The sequence below is a fragment of the Triplophysa dalaica genome, chromosome 3 (genome assembly GCF_015846415.1).
Source record: "Triplophysa dalaica isolate WHDGS20190420 chromosome 3, ASM1584641v1, whole genome shotgun sequence".
In the NCBI taxonomy this organism is placed as follows: Eukaryota; Metazoa; Chordata; class Actinopteri; order Cypriniformes; family Nemacheilidae; genus Triplophysa; species Triplophysa dalaica.
The window spans coordinates 131782-144008 of record NC_079544.1 but is presented as its reverse complement, the minus strand read 5'-3'; the positions used below and the strand labels follow the sequence as shown (position 1 = coordinate 144008).

At 40.2% G+C, this 12227-nt stretch overlaps 2 protein-coding genes across 2 annotated transcripts in view; both read left to right on the top strand.

The window, feature by feature from the left end:
* The first annotated feature begins 257 nt into the window (after positions 1-257).
* On the top strand, positions 258-3941 carry LOC130417543 (uncharacterized). The gene is made up of 2 exons (XM_056743160.1): positions 258-505; positions 1228-3941. The coding sequence occupies exons 1-2, from the start codon at positions 341-343 to the stop codon at positions 2371-2373; spliced, it is 1311 nt and encodes a 436-aa protein (XP_056599138.1). The 5' UTR covers positions 258-340; the 3' UTR covers positions 2374-3941.
* Positions 3942-9920: 5979 nt separating this feature from the next.
* Positions 9921-12227, top strand: part of wu:fj49a02 (myomegalin) — an 89151-nt gene continuing 86844 nt past the window's right edge. Inside the window, exons 1-3 of the mRNA XM_056743138.1 lie at positions 9921-10108; positions 11019-11074; positions 11177-11241. Of these exons, the coding sequence (XP_056599116.1) occupies positions 10029-10108; positions 11019-11074; positions 11177-11241 (201 nt within the window). The 5' untranslated portion in view covers positions 9921-10028. The remainder of the gene's footprint in view (positions 10109-11018; positions 11075-11176; positions 11242-12227) is intronic.

The following is a 12227-nucleotide window of genomic DNA, read 5'->3' as shown; positions in this document are numbered from 1 at the left end:
TATTTCTACAGAATGAAATCTTTCGCTTAAACCTGAATTAATTTGATTATATTCATCATTATTCATCAAGATGATATTTTTGGCAATGTACATTGTAAATTGAATCCGTAAACGTTTGAAATTGTTGCTGCACATTCTATGAACGAAACGCCTGCGTACATCAATCAAACAAGCTGTTGGTGTGTTCAGGGTTGTAGTTTCGTCGCCAGTCCAATAGGTGACGCTGTAGCGTGACGTCACACGAGAGAGAGCCGGGCGCGAAGCAGTGTGTAGGAGCAGTCGCGCGAGGATTGTTGAAACTCAAACTCTTCTCACAATCAAATCATTGCGCGCTGAAAACATGTCAAACGACGAAACGCTTCGCTCTTTAATGTTTACGCTTAGTTATGTGCTGATGAAGCGACGTCGGGACGTCACGAGCGCGGACGCGCAGCGGCGACGCGAAGTGCAGCGGCGCGTCACTCACAGACAGTATTTCCATCAGAAACACAAGAGGATGCTCATGGTAACGTTAAACATGAACTCTTCTCTTCACTAACGTGCCGTTTTAAATTCATTGCGCTGTACCAGTGTAACATCATGTGTTTGTTCATGTTTATTAACGTAATAACACGATGAAACATGTTTACGCTTATAATAAATAATAATGTTTGTCAGAAAAACATCATGAGGTATTGTCTATAGTATTTAATCGTCGAAAGTAATACACAATGGTACACACAGTGGAACTGTATAAAAGAGAGGGAACGTAAGTCTTTATCAAGCATTTGAAACAAACGTAAATGCAAAGTGTGTACATGTTTAAAACTGAAAGAGAAATGCAAAATTCTGTCGTTCAATAATAACCCCTTTAAATGGAGATTTTCTTCAATGAAACACAAAAGAAGATATTTTGAGAAATGTCTCAGTGGTTTTGTGTTCATTCAAAGGAAGTCAATGGAGTTCCGTATTGTTTTGATATCTTCTGTTTGTCCTGAAGTAGAAAGAAATAATCACATCTGTTTTTTACACTTCCAGTAATGTGTCTTACTGTCAGCACGTTTAACATCTGCTGTGTGCCATAGGAGTGAAGGAGAAAACACATGATTTCATTAACATAGAGTTGTATGGTTCTGAGGGCTTGATGACATCATCAGTTTAAAGGGGGAGAAGGTTTCAACCTGTAGCTCAAAGATCTTACAGACATGGTGATGCGTGCTGTTAACCCGAAGCGTTTTCTTCCTGTAGATGATGATTGCACAAACCTCTCGGCCGGTCAGCGATATCCCCACTCGTCCCACACGCGTTTGGAGCAACATCGAGAGCACCGATTGGTGGGAGCGGGTGGTCATGAGAGAGTTCCAGCCCTCCGATTGGCTGGAAAAGTTTCGCATGACTAAAGAGACCTTCTTTCTCCTCTGCGGCAAGCTGAAGCCCCGCCTTAATCGTCAAGACACCCGGCTCCGCCCCGCGCTGCCCCTGGAAAAGCGGGTGGCCGTAGCCTTGTGGCGCCTGGCCTCGAATGTGGAGTACCGTACCATCAGCACCCTGTTCGGCGTGGGCCGCTCCACCGTCTGTAAGTGCGTGCGGGACGTGTGCCACGCCATCGTCTTGCTCCTGCGACCGCTCTACCTCCGCACGCCCAGCGAGCACGAGCTGGAGGACGCTGCTGGACTCTTCGCCTCCCGCTGGGGCTTCCCGCACTGCGTGGGCGTGGTCGGCAGCCTCCACGTGCCCATCATCGCGCCGTCCAGCAACACCGACAACTACTGGAACAGCCGCGGCTGGCTGTCAGTGGTCACGCAAGGCGCCGTCAACGGTCTGGGTCAGTTTTGGGACGTGTGCGCCGGCTTCCCTGGCAGCACCGAACACTCGGCCATCCTGCAGAACTCTACTCTGTGGGCGCGCGCGAGCGACGGCTTTCTGCTGCGCGACCCGCCTCTGAACTTGGTGGGCCGCCCACTGGGATACCTGATGCTGGGTGACGCTGGCTACCCTCTGAAGAGCTGGCTGTTGAAGAGCTACCCAGAATCCGGCGAGCTCACTGCCGCTCAGAGGGCCTTCAACCGCAAGCTGGAGCAAGCGAGGGGCGTGGTGGACGATGCCTTCCTGCGGCTGCGGGCACGTTGGCAGTGCCTGCTGAAGCGCAACGATTGCCGCATGGACGTGGTGCCCACCATGATCCTGGCGTGCTGCGTACTTCACAACGTGTGCGAGGTGCACGGTGACGAGTTTGACAGGAGGTGGGAGGAGGCGGTGCGTCACGAGGAGAGCCCACAGCCTGCCGACGAGGTGTCGCCCTCTGCTGACGAGCCTCAGGCGGAAGAGGTCCGAGCTCTGTTCTGTCAGTACTTCCTGCAGCAGGAGAACCAGCGGAGAACTTTAGCTTGCTGACGAGAAAGCGCAGCATGATAACGTTCTGTGACACGATCGGATGTGTGTTGTGAGAGAAAAGACCCTCAGTGCGACTGGAATGTTAAAGGACAGCCTGGTGTCATGATGAACCTGTGTGTGCTGTCAGGAGCTTCACAACACTCATTTCAGTTTGTTGTCGGTGTTCCTTTGGCTCATGTTCCAGAGGACTTTGATTTCACGTGAAGGCACGCACACACACACACACACACACACTAGGGCTGCTCGATTATGACAAAAATGATAATCCTGATTATTTTGGCGAATATTGAGATCCTGATTATTTGACAAGATAACTCATTACCTTTAAGAACAACATAGAAACTGAAAAAACTTGACTATTAAACTGAGAATTCAACTGAAAAAATACATATAAATGTGAAAATAGCACCGCTGAACCACGTGGAAAGGCGTGCGCTTTATATGCGCTTAGATAAAATGTATAAATATATATAATCCGGTGGATTTATACCACAAGAAAAGAGAGGATTCATGCAAAATGGAATGCGGCAGAATAATTGTTTATCTTGATAAGACACTGTGTTAGAATTTGACAGTCAAAGAAAACTACATTTGTGAAAACAACATATTTTCCCTTCATTAAAGGGATTTTTATTTGTCTTGGAATTTTCTTTAAAATTGCAGATTAGTTTTTTTATTTGACATAAAAGATATTACTTGACAAATATATGTGCAGCATTTGAGAAATAATAAAAGGGCAGTTGTTTATTAATCATTATTACACGGCCCATTTGAATGCTTGATTCTGATTGGGCAGTTGCGACATTCCATGGGTTGTCATTTTTAAATAACAACCGCTCAAAACTAATAACACCCTGTTAACCACATGCTGCAAATCATTTTGAGAGGGGCAGTTTAATGTTACACATTCATGTATTATGAATATGTCTTTTAATAACATATATGACATTATATTTAAAAATGAGTAAACCAATTTGCCTTTTTGTGACGTTTGAACGTCGTTTCTTACTTTAAAACCGAAACTAAGTCCTCACTGACGCTCTGCATTCAGTAAAAATGAGCTAATAAATAAATAAATAAAATTCTCGCCGTGTAATAAGCGGGATAATGTTCAAGCAGCCGGCTGTTATCACCAAATATACCCCATCAGTGTGACACAAATTTCAACTGATCACACTGTAAGGGAATATTCTGCGATAACAACTGGCTGTCTGTACATTATCCCTTAAGCGTGAAAGGTCTGGTGAGCTGAGTGAATCGTAACATCTCTAATCACGTGTGATGCTGAATGACAGACACTGGAGTCAACTGGAGTAAACATGATAGATTCATGTCTATATTTCTGTCTGGTAGTGTGATACATGTTTAAAGTGAAAACAACAGTTGTGTGCACATTGAGTACATCATGAATATCACATGGTTTCTGATCTGTTCAGTCATCATGTGAGTTTCTGTTTTGTTTTGTTTTTTGGAGAGATGTCTGACTGTGTTATTTAACACCGACATTTTACTAATTCTGATTGTTAACAATAAATAATGTTTAAAAATAAAAGCAGTTTTTAATGAATTATTTGATCAAACTGTTTTAGACTTTTTATGTGACATTAGCATCTGTTCAAGTTAATCCGTGCATTAAAATGTTAAAGTCATTATGTGTTTACTGCAGCAAATTGTGTACAGTTATAGATGAACTCTATACATCATAACCATCTGTCATCTGTGGATTTAGATTAAGAGGAGAGATGAAGTCTGGTACAAGATTACATTGAGGATTAAAGCTTCTGTTGATAAAATGAAGGACAACATCTAGAGACATGAATAACACTCTGATAGTGCGGATCACATTTGTTGTCAGTGTTCTGAAGTGAAAGCGTGTGGTTGTGTACAGTGGGATTATCTGTGTGTGTCTGTGAGAGATTACTGACTCGCTCTTCTTCAGCCGCCGTCACATCAGCGCAGAGGTGATCTGGAACCGCACGCGCAGCACAACCTCAGCATGTTGCATCCTATAATGATCTTCATCGTGGTGGCCAATACATCCATGACCGTTTTCTTCTGGGCCTTTCTGCTGTCAGAGGTTTTCTTCAAAGAGGCTGAAACTGAAGAGGCCAAAGGCACATCTGCTGTCTCACCAGCGTAGAGACATGTTCAATGACACCTAGATGACACGCACCTCTCCTTCGCTTGCTTCATAGAGCTTCTCTCTCAAGTCTTTCTTCTTTAAGGGTTTCTTTCAGCCTTTGGCCGCCTTGTCTGTTGTCGTCTGTAGGACGGTTGCACGCTCACTTCCAGGTAAGACACATTAGACTGTTGGTTTGCTGATTCGTGAACTTTATGTGTATTTTCCTTGTTGAGAATAAACCCAACTTCAGACACCTAACCCGATTCATTAGAGTCATCTTATTTGATGTCATGTGGAAATTTTATGTTTCAAACAAAGACAAACGTAACTTTCTCATTTTTTCAGGTGAAGTTGTGCATTTCTTATTACTTCATTCATTCAGGGGCGATGTTTCTTTTGAAGAGTTTCTTTTCAAAATGAGTAGACAAAAATCATGTTTTTATTGTACATTCCAAATAATACAAATTGTTTAGATTTAAGCCACAATAGCTCACAAAATACAGCTGACTAACACAATGAAAACATGTGAACGTAATAAAAAACATGATTTCTTTTAAAAACAGGTATCATATATATATATATATATATATATATATATATATATATTATGTACACACAGTGGAAGCAAAATATTTGATTTCCATTAATGAATTCAACTGGATATAAGTAATATGACTGTGAATGAGATCAGTTGGAATTGATGGCCTTTCATCATTCAGAGCAACTGAGAGAACAGATGGGAATAAATCTGTGCGTTAGCATGACTGCTGGATTAGTTTAACATGTGATGATCATGATATCTCATACAGCATTCTGGATTCTAGCTGACCAGCATTTGTGAGAAACGAGAACAATCTAGAATACATCTGAAGACTGACTGAAACATGCTTCATCCTCTCATGATGGTCACATCAGTCGTGGAGAGGATGTTCCTCACGCATGACATCATGAGGTTAAACTCAGAAGATCCTGATGCTGAAGAACAAAAGGTCTTCCAGTAGACTGACAGGTGAAGACAACTGCCTTCATGATCTATTCTTGTACTGGTGTATACTTCATTTGGTGTGTACTGTATTCAGTTTTGTCCAGACACATTTGTCAATTTAGTGTTTTTTGGTTTTCATCTAAAGGAGTGTGTGAATGACTTTAACCAATTTCTGTTATGAACGTCCATCGATCCATCTATTCTTTTACTCATCTATCTATCTATCACTTCATTCTCTTTCTACTGTTTTTCTAATGTTAAATGTTAAAGTGGTTACAACACCAGCATTTCATAGCTGATTAACATGTGAGAACACTTAAAGGATTGACATTAACACCAAACAAACACTGAAAGAAATTGTGACAAAATCGACAAGAAAGACTAACTTGAAGACCCAAACTCTTTGTTAAATGAAGTTAAAGAGAGATCCTTGTATGTGATATTAATAAACATTACAATATGTTAGCCATAACCCTAAACATGTTGTTTCTTCACAGTGTTGTCATGTAAATAGTTGTTGTTGTTGTCTGTGATCAAATCTGAGGATGTTGAGACAGACAGCGCTTGTGAAAAGGAGGATGGAGAAGAAAAGAAGACCAACATCACGATGGCTCAACCCCTCCTCACCATCACACAACAACACCATCAACACACAACACATCTGCTGTCTGCATTCACTGCTCTGTTTTAGGAAATCTTAGACTAGGCCAGACTGTTGCTATGGAAACCTCCATTATAGGCTGTATGTGGTCATTGTGATGTCATCCGTGTGACATCAATATAAATCTTGAATATATTCTAAGATATTTGCTATTCACTCTGTGTACGAGATGTGCTGTAGTGTTGCGTTGAATACGATGTCTGTAAAGAGTCTCCTCATTAAAGGAGTAAATAGCCTCTTGTGTCTGATTCTTTTTTAAGAGCCACTGAAGGATCCTAATCCCTGTCTGAGGTCAAGGAAGATTTTCTGTTTGTATAAAGAAGGCTCCGCCCATTTGGGTTATTTCAGTACAAATGACATTTGCAAGAATAATAACAGTAAGTTTTCCATGCATGTAGCTGAGGACAGTTCACAAGCCCGGATGTGTTCCTTTAATCTTGGATGCATCAGCAAGTGACAGACAACGTATCAAATAATTCAATCCTAACCCCCGACTCCCCACATCTCCATATTTTTCTAATCAAACACACCTGTTTCGACCCATCAGCTCAGGTGACGTCTGAAGAGTGTGTCAGATAGGAGAGGCATCAGGGCCGTAGATCTACACCAGCTCACCAGAGGAGAGAAGTGAAGAACTAAAGTTAAACTCTCAGTTTTAAGACTGTGTTTGTTATTTGTTACGCCAGAGAACAGCATCTTGTGTGCTGATGTCTCAGGTGTGTCTGAAGTCATGATGTGTTCACTTTGAAAATGACAATCTTTTGCTCGAATCATTTTGAATATGTGTCATGGCTTGTTTTCCTTTAGCCTCCATTAATCTCGATCGCTGTTTTACTTTAGTCAGAAGGTTTTTTCTCTTTTAGCAGGTATACAGACGTTTCCTACATTTCAGATTAAATTAATGTTCTTTAAAGCTGAGCAATATTTAGTATCTTGTTTTGTTGCCTGGACCATATATTCATGTTTTGAATGATTTCAATTTTGTTGTAGTTCATAGCAGATCAACGTGAGGAAGTATGTGAGAGAGATGTTTTGTTTTTGATTTAGTAGTACGTGGATTACACTTCATCAACACAAGATGTTGACTTCTCCCTGATGAAAAGGATCCATACTTTTATCAAAACTCACGGTTACTGTAGAAAACAAAATACTTGAATTGCAAGTTTCTGTTGTAAGCTTTTCCAGCATCTTCTGGACAGTGAACACATGATGTCGAGATCCAGATTTCTACCACACAACAACTATTACACAAGACATTTACACAACATGATTTGATATTAACAAACACACATATTGAGTTTAAAAGATGTTTAACTCTTCAACGCATTCATTTGTGTCTGTTTCATCGATTTGAATTGGATTCTAATCGGCGGGTCATAAACTTAGGAGGAGGAGGAGGTTTACGGTGTTAAGCATTGACCTCTTTATGGCAAAATCCAGTTTAGTGTCATGACTAAACATAACACGTAAGCCTTTTTAAAGCTGGATCAGAACCACTGAGAAACCCTTTGACCTTCAGAAACTCAACCAATCACAGCACTGCATTCATATCTCATGTTTAGACATGCACGCAGTGAATGATGCCATGAATATATATATTATCAATATGCCATCGGCCTCATCAGAGCTCTCATTCTAACGGTATGTATTGCACATTTACAGTGTGTTCATGTCTGTCTACTGTATGTAACACTTATTGTTGACAAGAGTTAGAAGAGTTACAGGGTCATTCTGTGTCATCTCTCCACAAAAACAGAGCGTTCCTCAGTGGACAGATTTAGACTTTCTATTTCATTGAAGCACCCAGACCGTTTCAATCATTTCAGTGTTTAAGTCTGAAGTTAGAGTGATTAGATAATAACTGGCATCTTTCATAAGAAGAATAAAATGTTCAGCAGTCATCTGTGATGTGAGCTGTGATTGACAGGTGTGCTGCACGTCATGATGGCTGGAGACCGTGATCTGGCCTCACCGACCTCCGGCGAGGAGGACGAGGTCTTCTTTAAAAACTATGTCCCACCCGCTCGAGATGCCATCCATCTTCCCATTCATATTTTCTACCTCATCCTTGCATTCATGGTGATAGTAGCGACCCTCTATGCCATCATCGGACACCTCATCAAGGACCTGGTGCATGATTTTGCAGGTGACGTGTGTGAGACACGACAACTGACTGTATTAACAAGACAACAGGCTCAAATCTCTCACTTACTAAACAAAGTTTGCTCAAGTGTGCTGCTAGTCTGCTTCTTTACAAAACTTTGACTTTATATGTAGATTCTAAGCTTGTTATGTACTCAAAGTGCACAAATGTGAAGGGCCCTTACACTGGAAGTCAATTCAAAACTAGACTTCTTTTTGTCCCAAGAAGCATTAAAATGGTACATTAAGACTAAACACATGCATGCATGATTTGTTTGCATGTATGTTTGGCCTCTTGCCTTTAGTTTACAGTGCAGTTGTAGACAGGACAGGGAGTGAGATGAGAGAGAGAAGGGAAAGAACCTCGAGCTGGAACTCAAACTTTGGTCAGCGGAAGCGCAGTTGAGCTACATGTCTGGAGCACTGTCCACACCACCACAGACTCATTGATGAATGTTGTACTGGATTAAATCTTAGAGTCCTAAAATGTCCAGCTGACAATTAAAACATTTCATCTGATTTGTACAATCTATTAAAGAATGATCTGACACTTTAATAATCACAGAAAAATGATGCATTCAATGAACTGTGCTTCCATCTTTCCCCAACCAGCTCACTCACTCCAGGTTCTGTATGTTGTTGTTGTTTTCAGACGCTCTGTTTGGAAAACAGCCAGATGAGGTCCAGATCAACCTGTGTGAGACCAAAGATAAATTCATGGTAGACTGGTGTCCAGAGACGAGTCCAGAGCTGGAGGAGATGGCCCGAGCTGAGGAGATCCGGGTGGTGATGGAGGGCAACAGATACACACCGGCCATCTGGATCATCTCTGATGGGATGGAGCCGCCCAGAGTACCGCGCTCCGGCCCGCGTGTGGCCTTCGGCAAGAATGTGTAGAGAGGGACTTCATCTACAGGACCAGACATAAACACTGATATTAGTTTGTGCAACAGAACGATTACACACATAAACACTTCTGATTGTTGTGACACCTGCTGGTGTTTTCGTGTACTGCAAATAAAGAAGTTTGACGTTATGAAAAGCTTGAGTTTTGTGAGAGTTATGTAATTCCCCCTGACATGGTTTTATTACAGTAAGAAGGCTAATTGTAGTTTCCATCTTTTTTCGGCAAATTAATTATTACGATTTGTATCACTATTATTGTAGTAAAAGTATGGTTCATTTTGTGGTTACCATGGTTTAACTATTGTGTTTTCTTTGTTTGTTTATTTGTAGTCAAGAGTTAGTTTTCCTGAGGGCCAATTCAAAATCGTGTTGCTGTTAACAGTTTTATACACGTATACAATTTCTCCATCTGATCTTTCAAATGATTTCAAAAATATTAATTTTTTTTTTGCTTGGTTTTGTTTCTTAACTCTGCGAGCACTCATAAAATATTACTGCATAGATACTACAGTACTGTGGTAGTTTTTTAGCCTATATTATAAAATAGAAATGTCATAAAGAAATATAATAATAACAATAATACCATTCTTTATCATTAGTAAGGAGAGTAAGTGATATTTTTCGTTGTATAATAATGCAAAATGTAGGTGATGATGTAGGTCAAAGGTAACTTAGATGAGACAGAATGTTGGAGAGCCGCGTGAGATCCGCACAGGACCCAGCCTACTCGAGACGGCGGGGGCGCGCATCACCTGTCCTCAGTCACGCGCAGAGATGCTGAACGCACCATCATCATAATGGTTTCTTTCTTTCGTGAATAACGACACGAGGACAGATAGATGAATGATCATGAGATCGATGTTTTCACGATGGATTGGACCGAGAGAGCGGATGACACGAGCTGGACTGAACATGCGCGGTGAGATCCAGTCTGATTCTATCAAATGTTTTTATTCATCTCGTGAAATAAGAAAAATACATAGGCCTACTGAATCACTGTGTGTTTGTTTCACATGTATGTGCGTTTATCCGCACTCTCATCAGCATCACCGTCACATCACCTGCAGGCCTGACGAGCACGAGCGCGCGTTCTGGAAATGAAATGCAGTGTTTTATCAGATTTTTAAACATTAGCTGTGCTCGTGCTGATGTATTTCGATTTGAACCTGACTTGTTAAAATGAAGTGTCTCTTTTATCTGTATATGAGAGAGAGATGCTTCACATATTTCGTTATTAGATACAAAAGGCGGTGGGGCAAGAAATTACGGGGTTTTAGAAAAATGTAGAATATATGAATATGTTTCATTAGCCTATCTGAAGGGATTGTGTCATTATTTATTCCCTATCATGTCATGTCTTCTTCAAAACACAAAACAAGATATTTTGAAGAACTTGAAGAAAGAGCTTAATTGACCACAAACCCATTTCTAAGAAAAAAATCTTATTTTGTGTTTTACTGAAGAAAGAGTCATATACAGGTTTACAACCACATGAAGGTGAATAAAGGAATGATTTTGGGGTGAACTATCCCTTTAAGGATCTAAAATATTCATGTTCATTTAAAGGGATAATCTATACTTTAAAATGGTTTATATTGTTTTTAACTCATCTCGTTAAATATCTATTAGTATGCATTTCCTGATATCAGTTATCATGAGAACAGAATATGGCTGTCCAGACTGTAAAACTTTTGATATTTATGATATATAGCGTCTATCTTAGAATCCTGAAAATTCTCTTATGCGGGTCACTAAAACCTTAAACGCAGCAGAAACACAGAATATTTGTAATATTATATATTGTCAACGATCTTCTTATGGTCTCTCAGGGGTTTTATTGTGGATGGAGATGGAAACGTGTGCAGAGCATCAGGAACTATGACAGGTAACAGAAACACACTCAGCTGAACAAAGACATCATCAAGACTTTATCATGTGATACAAAAACATTATTGATTTTGATGGGTGTGATGTGTTTGTTGTGTAGATAATGTGAGCGAGAGCGCCGATTCAATTCCCCTACAAACTCACACACTCAAAGAATTTGAACAGGTGAGATTTCTATATCGATTATGATCTGCACGTCTTCTTTCAAAACCATGAAGAACAGATGATGAACAGATCATTTGCTGTTTGTGTGTTCATGTTTTCTCTTCTGATCAATGAAATATCAGTTATGTGGGTCTGATCATCTGACTTTCTTTTGTTAGTCTGGACCTTATATATGACCCTGGATCACAAAACCAGCACGGGAACATTTTTAGTAAACGCCAGAAATACATTGTTTGGGTCAGAATTACAGATTATTCTTTTATGCCAAAAATCATCAAGATATTAAGTAAAGATCATGTTCCATGAAGATATTTAGCAAATTTCCACACTTAAATATATAAATACTTTCATTTTTTGAGTGAATTTCCTGTCACAGTGCCCCTTATTAACAACTTCAAAGGCCATTTTCTCAATATTCTCCAGAGTTTAAAATGGCTGTATCTCTGCCAGATATTCTAACAACTCATACAACCATAGAAAGCATATTTATTCAACTTTCAGATTATGTCAAAATCTCAATTTCGATAGTCGTTTTTGTTGTCCAGGGTCACATATGAATCACACTTAAAACTGTGCCCAGGGTTCATGTGGAATATGGTGTAATCCATGTAAAGTGAAATGTTATCACATCTGTACTGAAACGGTGTTATTCAAATGAATGGAACAGAGACATCCGCTGTCCCCAAACACACACTACACGGAGTTGACGTCAGCGTGTATTTTACAGTTTTCTCAATTGTTTACACATTTTCTGAAAGCATGCCTCATATTCTCAGAACTCTACACACAAATCCAAAAAAACACACACAATGGGAAAAAACCCTCAATTCTCCTGCAAAATGAAACTTCACATTCAAAACAATGTTGTTTCTTCTAAAAATGGGATTTTGTTTTCAAATGACACACACGAACCATCATATGCTGAACACTGATGTGCTCAATGTAAAACACTTCTCCATTCATCATAATGACTGAGGCCTTTTTTT